This window comes from Dendropsophus ebraccatus, chromosome 12 (genome assembly GCF_027789765.1).
Source record: "Dendropsophus ebraccatus isolate aDenEbr1 chromosome 12, aDenEbr1.pat, whole genome shotgun sequence".
Lineage (NCBI taxonomy): Eukaryota > Metazoa > Chordata > Amphibia > Anura > Hylidae > Dendropsophus > Dendropsophus ebraccatus.
This window is the reverse complement of record NC_091465.1, coordinates 73127697-73149551: the sequence shown is the minus strand read 5'-3', so window position 1 is coordinate 73149551 and position 21855 is coordinate 73127697. Positions and strand designations below refer to the sequence as shown.

The 21855-nt window shown below is 44.4% G+C and overlaps 1 protein-coding gene across 1 annotated transcript in view; it reads right to left on the bottom strand.

The window, feature by feature from the left end:
- Positions 1-19746, bottom strand: part of LOC138769586 (32 kDa beta-galactoside-binding lectin-like) — a 28681-nt gene extending 8935 nt beyond the window's left edge. Inside the window, exons 1-3 of the mRNA XM_069948157.1 lie at positions 19667-19746; positions 16924-16950; positions 16757-16845 (exon numbers count right to left, since the gene is read on the bottom strand). Of these exons, the coding sequence (XP_069804258.1) occupies positions 16757-16845; positions 16924-16941 (107 nt within the window). The 5' untranslated portion in view covers positions 16942-16950; positions 19667-19746. The remainder of the gene's footprint in view (positions 1-16756; positions 16846-16923; positions 16951-19666) is intronic.
- Positions 19747-21855: the final 2109 nt, after the last annotated feature.

The window sequence follows — 21855 nt, the reverse complement described above, 5'->3', positions numbered from 1 at the left end:
AGCTATCCGAAGGTACAAGTGGTTTGGGGAGTCATATTGGCTCCTGTTATGTACCGGTACATCATGGGTCCTTCAGAGGTTAAATGTTTTTGCCCTCCTAACATGTCTTTTTTACACTTTTACCAAGATTAAAATAATTTTTTAATACCATGTGGTTATACAGAAACCCTCTTTAACCCCTTCAAGACGGAGCCCATTAATGCACGGATGTCTTGGTCAAATTAATGCAATGTTCCTCCTCGCCTTTTAAGAGCCATAGCGCTTTTATTTTTCCACCTACAGGGCTGGTTGGGGTGTCATTTTTTGCTCCATGATCTCTAGTTTTTATTAATATCATATTGGTGTAAAATAAAAGTTTTGATTGCTTTTTATTATTTTATTTCTGATATATAATTTAAAAAAATCAGCAATCCTGGTGTGTTTTTTTTCTTCTTTTTTTCGTTAACGCCGTTCACTGTGTGGGAACAATAATGTTATATTTTAATAGATCACACGATTCCGCACGCTACGATATAGTAGTACGCTATAATATGTTTATTTTTTTATATCTTTTATATGGCCAAGGAGGTATATTAAACTTTTATTGGGGGGGGGGGGGGGTTGTTATAAGGTTTTTTTTAAATACTTATTAAAAAAGAAAAGAAATTACACTCTTATTTTACTGTAAAACATGCAATAATTAGATTGCATATACTGATCTATGCTATGCCATAGCTTAGATCAGTGTTATCGGAGATCTATGCACAGAGCCTGCCTGAGAGCAGTCTCTCTATGCATAGATCGCCGATCCGACAGGACGGAGGTAAGTGGATTGCCCCCGTCAGTTGGTAAAAGCGCTGTAAAAAATTTTTCCCCTCCCACCTTTCCTGGTGCTTTTTTGGACCAATAACTATGCAGGTGTGTGTGTGTGTGAGTGAGACAGGTTCTAGGAGCACACTGGCATCTACATTTATTGGCTGGCTTTCTCATATAAGAACTTGCCATTTCCTGTTCGTCGTTAGATGCCATCTTGAAGCTAGTCAGGGAGAGAGGCTGGAGCAGGGAGAGTGAGCATTTAGCTGATTCTAGGCAGGAAAGATACCAAAAGCCCTTGTTAGGGCTACAAGTATGCACAGCACAGCACATTTCTTGGGATTCCCTTTACCACCGCATCTGCAGCTCTTTCTCACAGATAGGTAGGGATCTGCTCACTGTGTAGAATTAGCTGCAGTCAATCTATTTGCTCCTACAATTTTGGATAGTGTTGCAAGTAGTGAGGAATAGAGAGATTGCATTAGGGACAGTGAGCATCTTATCAGATTGTAGGCAGGAAAGACCCCAAAAGCCCTTGTTAGGGCTACTACACAGCATAGCATATAATGTACATCCGCATATACAGTTCATACACTAGCAGCATATCAGCTAGTTAGACAGAGAGAAAGCTTAGAATTATCCTGCATATACCTTTTTCTGATTTTTTGCCCTACAGTGGAATCGTCACAGGATAGTTTATTGCACTCTGTGCCTGTTAAAAAAAAAAACAAAAAAAAAAAAAACACCTCTCATGTATTGCACTGCGCCAAGTTTAAAAAATAAAAAAACACCTCTGTCATATCGCCGGAAGCCATACGTACAGTACAATTTCAGATATATACAGTGTACGCCAGGCTTGGACTATTTCCAATGTGATAACAGTGGTCGCAGTGTTTAACCCCTTAGTGACCAAGCCTATTTGGGCCTTAATGACCAGGATCATTTTTCAAAATCTGACCTGTCTCACTTTATGCGCTTATAGCTCAGTGATGCTTTAACGTATGCTAGCGATTCTGAGAATGTTCTTTCATACTTTATGTTAGTGGCAAAATTTGGTCACTGTCTTTTTTGTGAAAAACATCAAAATATCATGAAAGATTTGCACTTTACGAACTTTGAAATTCTTTGCTTCTAAAAAAAGAAATTCACATAACATAAATTAGCTACTAAGTCACATTAACAATATGTTATCTTTATTCTGATTTAATTTCGTAAACACATTTGACTTTTTTAGGCTATGTTCACACTACGTATATGTCCGGACGCATATTTTTCGCGACCGGACATATACGTGTAAAACTCCGGCCGGAATTTACGCAAGTTGCGGCCGGCTACGTACGGTTCGCGAACTTACGCCCGTAAGCTACGTACGCTTCCCGAGCGGCGTACGTAGCGATCTGACAGCGGCCTTTTACTTGGATATCTTTGCCTAGCCCCGGACACCCCACAGAACCTTTTGGATCGGCACAAAAAGCTGGCAAAATGAAGAAATCACCACTCCGTACGGGACCTCATGTTACGCTACTGGCGTAAGTTACAGCATTTCCGTCCCGAAACAATGGTCTGGTTAATTTTTTACGGCGCCGCATACGATCCGGGAGTAAGTTCTTACGTAGTGTGAACTGTGCGGCCGTAGATCGTATACTTTCCATTGTACGCAAACTACGTAAATCTCCGGCCGCTTATTCACGGAGCGTGCTACGGCCGGAAACTTACGTAGTGTGAACATAGCCTTAGGGTGTTACGGGGCTTAGAAATGTATCAGCAAATTATCAAATTTTCATGAAATTTCCAAAACTGATTTATTTTTTTTGGCCCCATTTTGAAAACTAGACACCTTGAAGAATTAATCTAGGGGTATAATGAGCATTTTGACCCTACAGGGGCTTGAGTAAAGTAGTCACCATTAGGCCATAAAAAAAATGGAAAATAGAAATTTTCCAATAATATATTTGTTTAGATTAAAGTATCTCATTTTCACAAGCAACATGAGAGAAAACGCACCCCAAAATTTGTAATACAGGTTCTCCTGAGTACAAAGTCACCCCATATGTGGGAATAAACCACTGTATGGGCACACAGCAGGGTTTAGAAGGGAAGGCAAGCCAATTAGCATTTCCAGTTAAAGGGGTTATCCAGCGCTACAAAAACATGGCCACTTTTCACCCTACTGTTGTCTCCAGTTCAGGTGCGGTTTGCAATTAAGCTCCATTTACTTCAAAACCCCACCCAAACTGGAGACAACAGTAGGGGGAAAGTGGCCATGTTTTTGTAGTGCTGGATAACCCCTTTAAGATTTTGCTGAAGAAGTTTCCGAGCACCAGGTGCATTTGCAGAGCCCCTGTAGAATAGAACCCTCCAAAAGTCATCCCATTTTGGAAAGTAAACCCCTCAAAGAATACATCTTAGGGTGTTGTGAGCATTTTTCCCCAACATATATTAGAGGAAAGTATTAAAAATTAGACAGTAAAAATGAAAAAAAAAAAAAAAAAAATTCTAATAATATGTTGGTTTAGTTTAAAATCTCTCAATTTCACTAGGAATAGGGGAGAAAACGCACCCCAACGTTTGTAACAGAGGTTCTCCCGAGTACAACAGTACCCCATATGTGGGCATAAACCACTGTATGGGCACACAGCTGGGCTCAGAAGGGAAGGAGTGTCATTTTGGTTACGGGTAATCTGGGGTGGTTATGGGCAATCTGGGGGTGTTTACTGGCTATCTAGGGTGGTTATGGGCAATCTAGGGGTGTTTATGGGCAATCTGGGGTGGTTGCGAGCAATCTGGGATGGCTACAGGCAATCTGAGGTGGTTACAGGCAGTCTGTGGCAATCTTGGGTAGGTCATGGGCAATCTTGGGTGGTTACGGGCAATCTGGGGTGGTACGGGCTATTTGGGGTGGTTACAGGCAATCTGGGGTGGTTATGGGTAGTCTGTGGCAATCTGGGATAGTTACAGGCAATCTGGGGTATTTACTGGCTATCTGGGGTGGTTATGGGTAATCTGGGGTGTTCATTGTCTATCTGGGGTGGTGATGGGTAATCTGAGTGGTTACAGGTAAACTGGAGTGGTTATGAGTAATCTGCGGTGGTTACAGGTAATCCTGGGTGGTTACTGGTAATCCGGGGTGGTTACAGGTAATCCAAGGCACTTGACTTGGGTGACAGGGGATAAAAAGTGTTGGCAGCATTTTGAACAAGCGATCAGCGGTATATAGTATAGTAACTATTACCACTTTGGTGCAAAAGAAACTATCTTCCTAGCAAAAACACACAAAAACTGTTGCAAGATCCATAGCGTTCTTATCTTTAGCACAACAGAGCTGGTTTTGGGCTTATTTTTTGTGGGAAGATGTGTATTTTCTATTGATACCAAGTTTTATTTTTTTTTATCTCTTTAATTATGATGTATTTTCTAAAGCTGATTGATAAAATACAGCTATTCTGGTACTGTTTTTTTTTTTTTTAACAGTGTGTGTCCTGCGATATAATTATTCATATAGTTTTATAGAATGGATCGTTACGAACGTACTCTAGTGTAATACTTAACAGTGATCTACTGTAGTGCAGGGTATTGTATTATGCATCATGCTGACAGGCAATAGCCACAGCCATGTCTGTGAGCATGACGGCATCTCCATGGTAAGCCCAGGGGCCTTCAACAGGCCCCTGGGATTACCATGGAGACCATCGGGGGACCGGACAGTGACGCGGGACCTCCGATCACGTGAGTAGCCCACGGTAGCCACTGGAACCCGTTAGATGCCGCTGTAATGATTTGGCATTTAGCGGGTTAAACTACCCGGAGCGGAGAATCCTCCGCTCCCTGTATTTTTTTTGGGGGGGGGGGGGGGGGTCAGCTGTCACAGGGGGCGGCAGAGCATTCCAAATACATATGCTTTTTAACGGCGTATGTATCGGAATAAAGCCCATTAGTGACCGTCGTGAAAAGACAGCTTGGCGGTCACTAAGGGGTTAATTTGGCTCTGCACCAGGTTTAACAAAAATAAAAATATATCTTTCACGTATCACCTGCAGGCATATGTAAAAGTTCAGTGTGTGCCAGGCTTGGCCTTGTTCTGGTGGGATAGCAATGGTCATTGTATTTTATTGGGATCTGCGCCAGGTTTAACAAATAAATAAAAACTCTCACGTATTGCCCGCAGGAATACGTAAAGATATATCCAGTGTGCACCAGGATTGGCCTAGTTCCGCTGTGATAGGAACAGTCACAGTATTTTATTAAAATCTGCCCCAGGTTTAAAAAATAAATAAAAAAAAAACACCTCTCACGTACTCACGTATTGCCGACTGGCATATGTATATATATTGTGCGCTATGCTCAGCCTAGTTCCGTTGTGACAGTCACAGATTTTTATTAGAATTTGTGCAAGGTTTAAAAAAAAAAAAAAAAAAAAACACCTCTCACGTATTGCCGGCTGGCATACGTAAAACTTCAGATATTCAGTGTATACCAGGTTTGGCTGAGTTTCGGTGTTATAGTAATGGTCACAGCATTTTATTGGGCTCTGCACCAGGTTTAAAAATTGAAAGGTTTGGCAATGCAAAAAGATGGCGCAAAGGGACAGGGATGGTGGCGCGGAATTGCTGCTGCTGGTCTCAACTTGTCAAACTCAATTTTTTGCGGGTCTCACCTCAAGGGTCTAATTTTTGGAGGGTTCACCTGAAGGTCCTCTAAATCAATTTTAGAGGGCTCCCTTTTTTAATTGTTGGTATTGATAATTTTGGTATCGACAATCTTGATGGCTTCTGACTTTCCTTCGATTTAGTAGCTGTTTCAAATGCAGAAGCCGTCTGGTCAACTATAGGCCACTTTGTCGGGTGTTTTTTTTTAAGCTTCAATTTCAAATTAGATTTAATTCAATTAAAATTTTAATAGATTTTTTTTTAATTAAAAGCATCTCAAAAATGGATATATGGCTCTTCTAATCTTACAACATGGTGCAGTTTTAAGAGGGAAAATCCAATGCTGGAGCTGAGCCTCAATATCTGTGTTAGTAATAGTGGCGACAAGCTGACCCGAGCCGCTTAAGTGCTGGAACTGTTTAATGGGAAGAGCCCTGTATTTTCAAAAGCTCTCTACTGTGTGTTCTTTTTGCATCAGTTAAAGAGAGAAGATCGCACTTGACTGTACAGTTCGGGGAGCTAATGTAAAAATTTTTTTTTTAGAAAAAAGCCTTAAAGGGGTACTCCAACGAAATAAAACTAGCCTTCAATGAAAGGGTTAAGTAAAGTTTGGCTTTAGTCATCTTTTGTGCCCTGCAGATTTGTTTGTCCCTGCTGCCCTCTGATTGACCAATCAGCGTTGTCCCTGTGCGCACATTCACACAGCAGCTCTAATTTCTACATGTTATACTGCGTTTACTCGGAGCCATAATTCGCCCAATTGATCGTTTAACGATTTCAAAGCAACGATTTGGTTTTTATAACGATCAGCGTTTAGACGAATAAATCGTTAGAAAAATCGTTTGAAAATTCATAAGAAAAATCGTTATTGCGATCGTTTTTAAGATTGTTTAAGCCCATCTTTTACATAGGGTAAATGGGTGAAAGACTGTTTACACGAAGCGATCTGCGAATTTTTAGCGAATGCCGAACTCGGATTAAGAACATGTTGAAAGATCAAAATGAACGATTTCTCGCTTGTCGTTTGCCGTGTTTACACAGTATAATTATCGCTCAAATGCGATCATTTATGCGAAAATTCGAACGATAATCGTTCCGTGTAAACGCAGCATTGGAGATTCAAATCTGCTACTGAGGAATGCTGTGAGAGGCAGTGAGGCCATGATCAGCTGTGCACTTCGGCTGATTCCCTACTAAAGATGAGCGAACCTCGAGCATGCTGGAGTCCATCTGAACCCGAACTTTCGGCATTTGATTAGCGGTGGCTGCTGAAGTTGGATAAAGCCCTAAGGCTATGTGGAAAACATGGATATAGTCATTGGCTGTATCCATGTTTTCCAGACAACCTTAGAGCTTTATCCAAGCTCAGCAGCCGCCACTAATCAAATGCCGAACGTTCGGGTTTGGATGGACTCAAACCCGAACCCGGTTCGCTCATCTCTATTCCCTACCCACTATGCCCCTTGCAGCTGTGTGGGAGATTCAAGGCTGTTACTTAAGGGCCGATTCCCTACCTACGTATGCGCTGATCAACACCTATGCCCCTTACAGCTGTCATCTGAGATGAAAGTTAGTAATAGTTTAGTAAAATAAAAAGTTTAAATAAGCATACACACAAATAAAATATAAATAAAGTACAAAACACATAAAATCCCCATAGCCCCCAATGCAATAATAGATGTAGAGAGACAAAAAAAAGACATAATTAGTATCACTGCGTATGTCATTTTTCACTATTCTAAAGTACAATATATCCAAAGAAAACCGAACCCCGATGGAGCCCCTTATATATTCCCCTTCCTCGAATTCCCGGACCCCGCCCCGCTGCCGAGAAATCCCCGTTGGAAGCCGCGCGCGCGCTCACCAGAGATGAGTCCGACGCCCATAGAGAATGACTGCTCCAGGTTCCCTTTAAAAAGATGTCTGGTTTTGCTGTGATTTAATTGACTTCAATGTAATGCATTGAAGTCAATGGAATGACGGACGTCCAATGCACACAGTATATTAAATGACGGACAATGTCTGGGCGGACAATTATTTTCAGACGTCTTTTGCAAACAGCGGATGTTATTTTTTGTTGTTCACACACAGTTTTTTTTTTTCCACTGTCCTTTTGTCATGGCCGCAACGGCGTCCCATGCTCCGGGTTGCCCCTGACGTCGCTCCCCTTCTACTGGCTGTAGTGCAGCGGCAGACACCGAAGCCCACATGCAGGGGTATGGCACCGCTGCTTTTTCGGCTACACAGAGTGTCTTACCATCCAGTGCTCCCCACTGTCCCGAGCGCCAGCTGTCACAGATTTAAAGGGGCAGTGCACCCCTAATTGGTTAGTGCACCAATCACCTGCCCCTATAAATAAAGCACCTTTCCTTTCATTCCCTATTGGAGCTTCTGCATGCTTCCCTTAGCGTGTAATCCTAGCTCTCCGTTGTTCCTGCCCGTGCTTCCAGCCATAAGTCCTGCTGTGTTCCTGCTGCCTGCCTACGTGTCACTAGTTGCACCTCACCCGCTGCCATTAGCAAGCCTAGCTAGGGTTAGCGACCTGGGGATCAACTGCCGCAGCAATTCCCTCCCGCCTTGTGGTGGGCACTGGTGAAGACCTGCGGCCCCTTAGACTCCGCAGTACAGCGGATTCTCGACTCCCGTTGTGACACCTTTTACCGTTTTTACTACTAAATTTTCAATTAAAGACACACCCAAAGGCCAATTAGTCCACCTAATGGTCCGTTTAGACCAGGGGTGGGGAAGCTTTTCCTTTTTGAGGGCCAGTCGGGCACTGATAAAATCCTTTGAGGGCCGCATACTGTGCGTGGCAGTTGGTAGCGTGGGTTTGAAGTACCCGGGGCAAGGCAAAGTATTGTTTCCCTAGTGCCCCTGCTATTGTAGTTAACCCTCTGTGATGCCTCTAGTACCTGATGTAAATCCTTAGTGATGCCGTTAACCAGAGTTAACCCTCAGTGATGCCCCTGGTAGCTGTAGTTAACCCTTATTGATGCCCCTGGTAGTCCTAATTAACTCGCAGCGATGCCCCTGGTAGCTGATGTTAACCCTCAGTGATGCCTCTGGTAGCTGATGTTAACCCCTAGTGATGCCCCTGGTAGCTGATGTTAACCCCCAGTAATTCCCCTGGTTGCTGAAGTTAACCCCCAGTGATGCCCCTGGTAGCTGATGTTAACCCCCAGTGATGCCCCTGGTAGCTGATGTTAACCCCCAGTGATTCCCCTGGTAGCTGATGTTAACCCCCAGTGATTCCCCTGGTACCCAGTGATTCCCCTGGTAGCTGATGTTAACCCCCAGTGATGTCCCTGGTAGCTGATGTTAACCCCCAGTGATTCCCCTGGTAGCTGATGTTAACCCCCAGTGATGTCCCTGGTTACTGATGTTAATCCCAAGTGTCTGTACCAAGTAGAAAAATAAAAATCCCACTCACCTTTCCTCCGCTCCCACTCTGCCCCGCGTGCAGCCCGCAGGAGAAAGAAGACGTATGCCGCTCTGGAAGGTAAGGAGTCGGCATGCACAGCATCCTCCTGTGTCTGTCGGCTGTCACATTCACAGACACAGGAGATTCTCACCAGAGATGTCTTAGGGGCGGAATGCGGCCCACTGGCCGGAGGTTCCCCACCCCTGGTCTAGACTAAGCAATATATCTACCAATCGATCATTTTACGATTTTGCAGCAACGGTTTGGTTTTTATGCCAATCAGAGTTTACGAACGTTTGAAGATCACTTAAGGCCATCTCTCACACTAGGGTGAATCTGCCAAAGACTGTTTAGACAAAGCTTTCTGTGAATTATCAGTGAGCGACCAGCGCTTATTTGAGAACCTGTTGAAAGACCCCGATGAACAATTTCTCGCTGGTCGCTTGATCGTTACCTGTGTTTACACGAGATTATCGCTCAAATGTGATCGTTATAGCAAAAATTTGAACATTAATCGCTCCATGTAAACAGACCATAAACTAGAATAATCTACCGACAGTTGTCATTGCACTGATGGGCAGCCAAACAGCAAAAGTGTAGAAGAAAAAACATTTTGTGAGCCATAAAGTGAGACCGATTACACAAAATGATCTTTAAATTAAGCTAAATGAGAGCTGAACTGTGATTGGTTGCTGTGAGAAGTTTATGCAAGTTTCTATTTTACACAATTTTATATATCTGGGCTGTTATCTTTTGTAAAATGTACATGTTCACTTTATTCTGCAAGTTAAAAACACCAATTTTATATTTTACCTATGTTTTACTACTTAAGGGTGCCTTCACAGATCAGTATCAGTATCACTGCGGATTTAACGCTGCAAGTTCTGCAGCAAAATCGACTGCGATACACTGTACTGTTAGCCACCGCCTACTTAACCCCTTAAGGACCGGGCCTTAAATGGCCTTAAGGACAGGAGCAAATTTTATGAATATGACCTGTGTCACTTTATTCATTAATAACTTCGGGATGCTTTTACCTATCCGGCTGATTCCGAGATTGTTTTCTCGTGACATATGGTACTTTACATTTCTTGTAAATTGGAGTCGATACTTATAACGAATCTTTATGAAAAAACCCCAAATAATGTAAAAATTTTGAAAAAATGCATTTTTCCAACTTTAAAACTTTTCTGCTTATACAGAAAATGGTTATACCACATAAATTATATATTAAATAGCATTAGCAAAATGTCTACTTTATGTTGGCGGCATTTATTAAACTATATTTCATTTTTTTTAGACAATAGAAAGCGTAAAACATTAGCATCAAATTTCCAAATTTTTAGTAAAATTTCAAAATCAGATATTTTTAGGGACCTGTTCAGGTTAAGGCTATGTTCACACTGCGTATGATTCCGTCCGTAGATCGTACGCCGCCGTACATGTGCGGCTGAAACTACGGGCGTGGGAAAAATCGACATGCGGCTGGATGCGTACGAACCGCGAACATACGCCCGTAGTACAGTTATGCTTCCCTAGCTTGTTTCGAAGCGATCTGAGGCAGGTCATTTACTTGGAAATCTTTGCCCAGCCCCGTAAACCACACAGAATCTTTTGGATGGAAAAATCAAGTTCAATTTGGCTGGAATAAGTACTTCGTACGGGACCGCATGGAAATCCACGGCCATGAGTTTCAACATTTCCGTCCTCAAACAATGGTCTTGTTCATTTTTCACGGCGCCGTATATGATCCGGCCATAAGCTCATACGTAGTGTGCACTGTGCGGGCGTATATCGTATACGTTCAAGCGAACGCATCAACCTCAAAACTACGTGCGTATATTCGCGGTTCGCTCTACGGACAGATTCATACGCAGTGTGAACATAGCCTTAAAATGTATTTGAGGGGCCTGTATGTTAGAAAGCCCCACAAAGCACCCCATTTCAGAAACTGCACCCCCCACCCTCTGCAAAAGCACATCCAGAAAGTGTTTTAACCCTTTAGGGGAGTCACAGAAATAAAAGCTAAGTGTGTAAGAAATTAGAAAATTTACATTTTCTGTGCAGAGATTTTATTGTAATCCAATATCTTTCATAATTATAAACATATTACCAGAGAAATGCACCCCAATATTGATTGCGCCGTTTCTGCAGTTTATAGAAATACCCCATATGTGGCCCTATTGCACTGTTTGACGCAACCACAAGCCTCAGATATAAAGGAGCGCCTAGTGAATTTCAATGGCTCCGTTATATTTGGTCATTTTTGACCGTACCACTTCAGGTTTGCAGAGGCTCTGGGGTGCCAAAACCTAAAAAACACCCCTAAAGGGACACCATTTAAAAAACTACACCCCTCAAGGAATGTAACAAGGGGTGCGGTGAGCATATGGACCCCACTGGTGACGGGCACAAATGTGGAAAAATGTGACATGAAAGTGAAAATTTCCATTTTTTCACTTTCACGGCACAAATGTGCCCATCATCAAGGGGTCCATATCCTCATTAAACCCCTTTTTAGATTCCTTGAGGGGTGTACTTTCCAGAATAGGGTCACTTGTGGGGGGTTTACAGTGTTTTGGCAGCATGAGGGCTCTGTAAATGCAACATGGCGTTCATCATCCATTCTAGCCAAATCCAACCTCCAAAATCCAAATGGTGCTCCTTCCCTTCGGAGGCTTGCCCTGCGCCCACATGGCGCTTTATGTCCACATGTGGGGTATTTACGGACTCGGGGGAAATTGCTCTACACATTTTGTGTTTTTTTTATCTTTTAACCCCTTGTGAAAATGATAAATTCAAGGCTAGACCAACATTATAGTGTAAAAAATGTAATATTTCATTTTCACGCCACATTGCTCCACATTTGTGCCTGTCACCAGTGGGGTCCATATGCTAACTACACTCCTTGTTACATTCCTTGAGGGGTGTAGTTTCCATAATGGGGTCACTTGTGGGGGGTTTAAATTGTCTTGGCAACACAAAGGCCTTTTAAATGCAACATGGCCCCTTGAAAGCCATTCCAAATCCAGCCTCAAAAAAACTCAGGGGAAATTGCTCTACACATTTTGTGTTTTTTTTATCTTTTAGCCCCTTGTGAAAATGAAAAAAAAAACAAGACAAGATCAATGATTTAGTGTAAAAATTTTTAAAAAATTACACTAAATGTTGGTCCAGTCATGATTTATTTCCATTTCCACAAGGGTTTAAAAAAATAAATAAATGCAAAACTTGTAGTGTAATTTCCCCTGAGTACGAAAATACCCCACATGTGGACATAATGTGCCATATGGGCACAGGGCAAGCCACCAAAGGGACAGAGCGCCATTTAGAGGCTGGAATGGAGGATGGAGGCCATGTCGCAATTACAAAGCTCCTGTGCTGCCAGGACAGTAGAAACCCCCCACAAGTGACCCCATTATGGAAACTACACCCCATAAGGAATCTAACAAGGGGTGCAGTGAGCATATGGACCCCACTGGTGACGGGCACATATGTAGAATATGTGGTGTGAAAATACAATTTTTTTCATTTTCACATCCCAAATGTGGCCGTCACCAGGGGGCCATATCCCCGCTGCCCCCCTTGTTAGATTCCTTATCGGGTGTAGTTTCCAGAATGGGGTAACATGTGGGGGATTATACTGTCCTGGCCGCACAGAGGCTTTCAAATTGCATCATGGCAAGCCTCTAATGGGAATGGCGGCCATACCTATTTAGTTGGGGAAAAGGGACAATTCTAATTTATTTGGGGGTATTAGGCCAATTATTAGTTTATAAGGTTGAAAATGACAGGTGTCCATCAAATTCAACCTGTGTTGACCCAGAGGAAGGCAAAAAATCCTCATAAGGCAGACGACAGTAGCCTCATCATAGGGAAAAAATTCCTTCCCGACTCCATAATGGCGATCAAAATAATCCCCGGATCAACGTGACCCCTGAAATAGGAATAAGGGACAGAATTTAGATAATGAAGAACTCCAGTGATGTGTGGTACGCCTTGAAGCGATCCAGTATGCAGAGGCCAGGGTGATCAGGACAGGTGTCCCACTGGAAAATGGCATCCTTCCTGATCCCCCTGTTACGCCACACTCTGCACTTCTTCTGGGGTCTCCTGTTTTCCAGTGTGGGGGACGTCACCTGGAAAATGTTGTCCTGGTGCGATACGGGGTCCTTCATATCCAGAAGCGCTGGGTCCGCTTCATGGCTGCTAAATATTAGGGCTCTATTACTGCTTCTGATATGTTCGGATCGTGCGGCAAGCTACAGTAGCTCGGGCAGCGAGGAACCGAAACAGGGGGTGCTGGTATAAATGTTATCCCCGTACAGGTGGTAACCTTTATCCAGCAGTGGGAAGATCAGTTCCCATATGATCTTCCCACTAACTCCGAGGATGGGGGGGCATCTGGGGGGCTGGATTCGGGTGTCCCTTCCTTCATACACTCTAAGGGTACGTGCACACTGTGCATTCCGCAGCTGGCACCCACCGACGGACTGATGCAGGCGCGCGTCTCCCCCCATGTCATAGACTCCATTCTATGCACAGGCGGATTTCGCTCTCCGTCCAATGTGTCCGTTGAATAGGAGCGTCGGCAGCAGACGCTGCTATATCCTATGGGCTGCCTGGACGATCAGCGATCACCCGGGCAGCCCCCCCGCAGCTCCCCGCCGTCCCTCCCGCACTCACCCGCTCGCTGCTGCTGCATCAAATAGCGGCGGCAGCGAGCGGGGAACGAGGAGCAAACGAGCGCTGAGAGCACTCGTTTGCTCCTCTAACGACCCGTGTAATAGGCCCTTTATTGGGACGGTACTGGCGGAAAAGACGTGTCTGGGGGGCAGCGTGCGCTATGCTACCCCCAGTCACATCACTGGATGATGAGGATGAATGGAGGGAAAAAGAATCCCCCCATTCATCCTCACTGGCTGTTTCGGTGTCAGAGGCAATAATAGCGTATGCGTCCGACACCGAAAACGCCCTGGGGGCCATTTTTATATAGGGATTGGTATATGGGGTATGTAGTGGTGTAGTGTAAAACTTTATCCAATGTAGTGTAGTGTAGTGTAATGTAGTGTTCTTACGTTTTTTTTTAACATTCAGTATTAAAAAAAAAACCTACGCCAAAAATGGTGTTGATGATAAATGCCGCACAGTGTGGTACTTATCAGCAGACCGTAGCAGTAGGATATAGAAAAAAACACCCTACGCCAAAAAGGAGGAGTTGCTGATTAGCAGCGCACTTACGTGCGATGCAGATCAACACTCAGCGACGTAAGGGTGCGGAAAATACCAAAAAATAAAATTAAAAAAAAACCATTTACTACATGCTGAACATCCCTATAGCTGCTGATAAGTGTATTACAGTTATCAGCCGCTAGAGGGCAGCAGAGCGCTGAAGTCCCGAACAGAAGAAGATGACGTCACGGAACCCGGAAGACACCGATCGGGACCCCGGGATCCGGTGAATATGGTCAAATACCTGCTTAGGTAGCTGAGGGGTCCAGAGCAGGTATTTATTACTTTTGGGGACTTTGACTGCCGCGATCGGCCGGCTGGTACCGGTACTTTTAACAGTAATGCCATTATTTTCCGGGTCATCGGGTCACCGATGGCCCGGAAAGGTTCAGTTCGCCGCTATTGGCTGATCTGAACTGATCAGCCAATAGCGCCGATCGTCGGCATGGGGGGGTTAACAACCCCCCATGCCAACAGGGAGAGATGGCCTGCAGTGTATTTCAGCAGGCCATCTCTCGCGATCGCGTACCGGCCGGCCGCAGCGCCCTCTTAAAGGACCCGCGTACCGGTACGTCATGGGTCCTTAAGTGACAGTGATCCATGACGTACCGGTATGTCATGGGTCCTTAAGAGGTTAAAGGGGTAGTCCGGCAAAATGATTCTTCTTTCAAATCAACTGGTGTCAGAAAGTTAGGCAGATTTGTAATTTACTCCTATTTAATAATCTCCGGTCTACCAGTACTTATCAACTGCTTTATGTCCTGCAGGAAGTGGTGTATTCTTTCCAGTCTGACACAGTGCTCTCCCCTGCCACCTCTGTCCATGTCAGGAACTGTCAAGAGCAGGAGAGGTTTTCGATGTGGATTTGCTGCTGCTCTAAAATGTTTCTGATATAGACAAAGGTGGCAGCAGAGAGCACTGTTTCAGACTGGAAAGAATACAGCACTTCCTGCAGGACATAAAGCAGCTGATACGTACTGGAAGATTGGAGATTTTCAACCCCCTAATGAGGGAGCCAATTTTCATTTTTGCATTTTTGTTTTTTCCTTCTTGTGTTTAAAAGGCCAAAGCACATTTATTTTTTCTCCTACAGAACCAAACAAGCCCTTATTTTTTGTGTTACTAACTTTATTTTTTTTTCAATGGAAGGCTTTATTTTTGCATAAAATATGCTGCGAAACCAGAAAAAAAAATATGCGCTGTGAAATTGAAGAAAAAAACACAATATTTTTTATTTGGGGGAGTTTTGTTTTTCCGTTGTTTAGTCCTATGGTAAAACTGACATGTTATCTATGTTCCTCAAGTCGGTACGATTACAATGCTATGTAACTTGCATAACTTTTATATTATTTGATGGCTTTTAAAAGAAAATAAATGTTCCTTAAAATTGCTCTATGACCATCCTTATAACGCTTTTATCCTTTGGTCTATGGGGCTGTGTGAGGTGTCATTTTTTGCACCATGATCTGTTCTTTCTATCAGTACCTGTCGATCGGTTCCCCCTGGGGGACTTCTAATATAGCTACACTGATATCTCATAGAGATCAGTGTAGTATATTTAATACAGCACAGATCCATTAGGTCATTTCTTTATTCGTCTAGTCTGCTGCAGACCAGATCAATAGAATACCAAGCTGAGATTAGCGTAATTCCGACGCTTAGTCCCGGGACGGCAAGCAAAAGGTATCCCCCCTCCACGACCGCATCGCAGGGGGGATCCATCCACTAGACCCCAGATAAAGGCCATAGAGGACTATTAAATGCAGCTGTCATGTTTGTTAATTATAGCCACGGTCCTGGGCTACAGACAGCAGTCGGGGTCGTGGCAGTTCAGAGACCGGCCCCCATGAGCTAGCAATTGCTTGATCATTTGTAGAGTGAACTGCAGAAGTAATTTACTACCATTGCTGTCATCTCCTATTATTTCTAGCCTATAGTAGGGTGTAATAGGTGGACAGAAACAACAGCTTTGCATACATTTAAAAGGCCGTCTGACTACAGAACAGCACTCCACAATTGCTCCATGGGGGGGGGGGGGGGGGGGGGTTATCAGAGATGCAAAACTACCAGCAACCAACCCTATTAATAATGCAGTATGCTATTAGAATCACCATTTAATCAGGATTAAAGCTCAGAAAACAGGAAGTCCTGTTTTTCCAGGATACCTGAGCGCTCACAGAGGTAAGGCAGTCATGTGATTGATGGACACATTCTTGTGTTTAGGCTCTTAGTCAGAAAATCTGCCTTCAGGACACTGGACCTGGATTTCTGGTAAGTACAGCTTTGTTTCACAGCATGATAACAACAACAAAAATAATGAATTGCAAGCTTGCTTTTAGGGATGGTTCGATCCTGCCGAGGTTCGGGTTCGTACGAACCCGGACTCTCGGCAATTATTCCCGCTGTCTTAAACCTCAGTGCAGAGGGTGGATACAGCGGGAGGACCGCCTGGAAAACCGGAATACAGCCACAGCCATAGGCTGTATCCCAGTTTTCCCGGCGGTCTTCCCGCTTTATTCACCCTCTCCACGGAGGTTTAAGACAGCGGGAATCATTGCCGAGAGTCCAGGTACCTTGGCAAGTTCGGACCATCCCTACTTGCTTTATATCACATCTACTGTTATAATTACTAATAATAGTAATAGTAATTATAGAAGAAACATACGTATGTATCTGCGAAGGGACGTTTCCTATGAGAGTAAGACTTTCATTTCCTCTAAAATTTGCCTTAAAAACAGCTTTATAGGCAGATTTCTGTAGAAAGAAATAGTTTTTAGTATGATACAATGGAAGAAACCAGCTTCTTTATAGTAAAACATGTTAAAATCATACCGGTACATAAACAGGCATGGCTGCTTCCTGTGGGTGAGAGTATAAAGAAAGATATTAAACTAATATTACACAGATTATTATTATTATTATTATTAGTAGTGGTAGTAGTAGTAGTATACAGGCATAGATACATGCAGTATACAATATAGCCACATAACTTATCACAAGTTGGGATCCTACCTACTCGGGATTTGCTTCTCCATTTAAAATTGTACATTGATTTATAAAACATGCTGCTTGCATAGACTCTTCTGGACTAAGAACAAGAGTGCAGGAGTCTTTGAGACCGGGGAGGGAAGGGAGTAGCAGTCTTTAAAGCGACTCTGTACCCACAATCTGACCACCCCCCCACCCCCACCCCCCCCGCCCCCAAACCACTTGTACCTTCGGATAGCTGCTTTTAATCCAAGATCTGTCCTGGGGTCCGTTCGGCAGGTGACGCAGTTATTGTCCTAAAAAAAAAAAAAAAAGTGCCAAATGGGAGTATCTGTGCCCTTACTTTGCACCACCCCTCCGTCCCTCCTCCTCACCCTCTTCATCAATAGGAATTCTCCAGGCAGATTGCCTCCTATTCCCCACCTGTGGCAGCCCGGCACATGGGCTGGATCGTTAAGGACCTGTGCAATGTTCAGCATGAAGAAAATGTTTCAGTGGCATTCCTAATGATGAAGAGGGTGGGGAGGAGGGACGGAGGGATGGTGCAAAGTTAAGGCACAGATACTCCCGTTTGGCACGGGCTTCAAGTTTAAAAGTATTTTTTTAGGATAATAACTGCATCACCTGCCAAACGGACCACAGGACAGATCTTGGATTAAAAGCAGCTATCCGAAAGTACAAGTGGTTGGGGGGGGGGGGGTCAGATTGTGGGTACAGAGTCGCCCCATCTTCACTCACCAATTAGCGTCATGATTAGTCTTAGGCCGCGTTCCCACATTCACTGTACGTCACCACATGCAGCCGAAACCAGACCCTCATGCTGTAACCAATAGCCGTATGGCCAATAATCCTGGTAACAGCACATGACTACTGGGGAAGAAATGGGAGCCTGGTTTTGGCCACATGCATTTCCCTACATGTAGAAACATTGTCTGAATTTGTGATTTTTCATGGAGACTCAGGATGAGGGAGTGCGGGCAGGTAGGCATTTGCTACTTATTAACTTTGCCGGCAGCTAAGTCGTTAAATATGGCCGTCACTCCGGTTGCATGTGATATTACAGCTCAGCATCATTAACCACAAGGGGAATTTATCTGTGAGACAATGGTGGTGCTGTTTCTGAAAAAAGCCATGGATTTTACTAAGCCAGGATAACCCCTTTATTGAGTAGAGCATGGTATAAAATGAAAACTAATTTTTCACAAATATGCCAATGTATTTCAGTGCCAATATATTTTGCCCAGTTTATGCCACCAGAGACATGCACTTCCTCTATTGATAAAGAGAAACTATCAGCATGTTAGACGAATCTAACCTGCTGACAACTCCTTATTGCGCAGGGGGCGCTGAGGATGAAGGTATGTCTCTTACAGTCTTTCTCTGAGCCATTCCCCTGCAGTTTCTAGAGTAACCCTGTGTCTGCTCAAGGCTGCTTCTGGTCAAGGCTTATTGCCCCCAGCCACCCCTTTCCTTCTAATGATTATCAGAGGAGCGGGCCAGATTGGTGCTCTGGGTGGTAGCATTTACATGGCACAAGAAATTGAGCAGATAGGCTGCATGATCCTTGTATTGCTTCATTTTCAAATATCCCTGCTGTCACTTTCCAGATCACAAGTAGTAGTCTATACTTACCAGCCATGCTGCTTGTGATCCTGTTCTCTTGCTCTCTGGTCCTTTTGCTGGCTGTATCTCAGCCCCCCCCCCGGTTGTCAATCATTCCAGAACAGCTGGAGCCTGAAGGTACAGCAGTGTCTGGAGGACCCTGGAGACCCAGATGCTGGATGACAGGCAGTGTGGCTGGTAAGTATAGATGGCTTCTTGTATTCTGGAAACTGACAGTACTGATATACTGTACACATATCCCAGACCCCAGTATACAATTAACTGCTGTCAGTCTCTCTTTATCTTTCTCAGTTGCACAAACCCCTGTTTACACAGGGAAATGTGCAGCCGATAAGGATAGATTTTTGGGTATGGTCAAAAGATTCAATCAGCCAATAAGCGGACATTTGCCTGGTCTTCGGCTGATCGTTGCCCCTTTAACACGGCCCAATAATCAGCTGCAGGAACATCTCTAGCGACACTCCTGGATGATAATCAGCCTGTATAAAAGGACCCTAACTTTCCATCCCATCCATGTCCCTGCTTGGGCTCAGCTTCCAACTGATGACAAGTAAGCAGGGACAGGGGTAGGAGTTTCTGCACTTGAGGAGATTATTTCAGGAGAATACAAAGCAGTTTTCTATGTTCTAGAAGCATATACAGGTATATGAAAAGACCATGGGGGAGATTTATTAAGGGTGTAAAATTTAGACTGGTGCAAACTGCCCACAGCAACCAATCACAGCTCAGCTTTCCTTTCCGCACTGCCTAAAGCTGAGCTGTGATTGGTTGCTGTGGGTAGTTTGCACCAGTCTAAATTTTACACCCTTTGATAAATCTCCCCCCATGTATCTCCTTGACTGCACAGTTATCTCATAGTGTCAGCAGTTTTGAATGTGAATTACAGATAACAAATTCACTTTTTGTATAGTTAGTAATACAACCTATATATACACAGAAAATTATAGTTAATCATTATACTTACAGATAACACTGCAAACTTGATGTAAGAGACGAGAGAAAATAGAATCTTCACCCTGTTTTCTATGAAGCTGATGTTAGAAGAGCATAACTATATATAGGAGTCCCATGTAATCCCTTCTTTGGGGTGGAATTCAAGAAAACGTATGACCTTGTCTTATCATGTGATATTAATATTATCTAAATGTTACCTTCTCATGCCTTTTGAGTAAACATGTGGGCTGGTTAATTACAGCTGGCATGACTAGTACATTTAATTTCCCTGCCAGTGTCACTCTCATAGCACCCTAAGCGCTTTAACCAGAGGGCACATGGTTAAAGGGCCCCCTCCGAGCAGACTGTCTGTTGCTATGTGCGACCGCACTGGGCTCCAGCCACCAGCCTGTCAGGGGGGAGCGCCATGGATAATAGATGGGTTATCTACTTACCCATCCATTGCGCCCCCTGCAGCACCCCCGCCCCGTCCGCCCGCATTACTGACAGAGAGATCCATTGGCTCCCTCCCTGTCAGTCACTCTTGTGTTCGCACTTCTTGCAGTCACAAGGGGCCGCACTTACCCTCTGGTGTGGGGGCCGAGTGACGTCAGTGGGCGCCAGCACCAGGGTAAGGGGAGAGCGGCCTCTAGTGACCGCTGCAGTGCGGCCACAAGAGGGAAGAGAAGAGTAACGCGTGGACCCAGGCGAGTATAATTGTTTTTTTTTTTTAAGTTATATGGGAGGGGGAGCGCACAAGGGTGCACAGCAAGGGGGCTATATACTATTGGGGAGAGCACATGGAGGGGGGACACAGCAAGGCGGCTATATACTATTGGGGAGAGCACACGGGGGGAGCACAGCAAAGGAGCAATATACTATTGGGGAGAGCACATGGAGGGGCGCACGTCAAGGGGGCTATATACTATTGGGAGAGCACACAGGGGGGGGGGGCGCACAGCAAGGGGAATATATACTACTGGGGAGATCAAAGGGGGGCTATATACTATTGGGAGAGAGCACAGGGGGGGCTATATACTATTGGGGGAGAGCACAGGGGGGCTATATACTATTGGGGAAGTGCACAGCAAGGGGGCAATATACTATTGGAGAAAGCACAGGGGGTCTATATACTAATGGGGGAGCGCACAGGAGGGCTGTATACAACTGGAGGAGCACACGAGGGTCTATATACTACAGGGACACCTTAAAACTGTGGAGGCACAGAAGGGTGTAACTATATAGGGGTTCAGAGGGGTGTAACTACTAAATAGGGGTACAAGGGACCTAACTACTGTATGTGTTGGAGCCTAAAATATTTGTCTGGCAGATTCTGGAAAGAACATTCACAGCCAGGAGAAGACTTCAAGGTGGCCCAGGCTGGATGGAGAGAAAAAGAAAAGGTGACAGACTCTGATCAGAGAAGATGCCCCGGGTGAGTCACTGGATGTAACTGCACTATGTTATAGGGTCTGTAGTGAAGGGGTCATGATGTGGCGGTATTATGTAATGGTATCATTGGTGATATCTTTGTATTGTTCAGGGCTGTTTTCATGTAATATGTAATCACTGTATGGTGGAAATAGTGTTATAAGGTAACTACTATATGTATTGGGGCTCTTGATACAGTGTGGGGGCAAATTCAGTACATTATACCATGTGCCGAAAGGGAAGAGGGGGGGCCCACCAATGTATTAAAACTGCCCTGCCCTAAACTACTAAGGCCTGTGTAATGTACTGTACCACTGTCCTCTAATGTACTGTACCGCTGTCCTCTCTAATGTACTGTACCACTGCCCCCTCTAATGTACTGTACCGCTGTCCCCTCTAATGTACTGTACCACTGTCCCCTCTAATGTACTGTAACGCTGTCCCCTCTAATGTACTGTACCACTGTCTTCTAATGTACTGTACCACTGTCCTCTAATGTACTGTACCACTGTCCCCTGTAATGTACTGCACCACTGTCCCCTCTAATGTACTGTACCGCTGTCCCCTCTAATGTACTGTACCGCTGTCCCCTCTAATGTACTGTACCGCTGTCCTCTAATGTACTGTACCACTGTCTTCTAATGTACTGTACCACTGTCCCCTCTAATGTACTGTACCGCTGTCCTCTGTAATCTACTGTACCACTGTCCCCTCTAATGTACTGTACCACTGCCCCCTCTCTAATGTACTGTACCACTGTCCTCTCTAATGTACTGTACCACTGTCCTC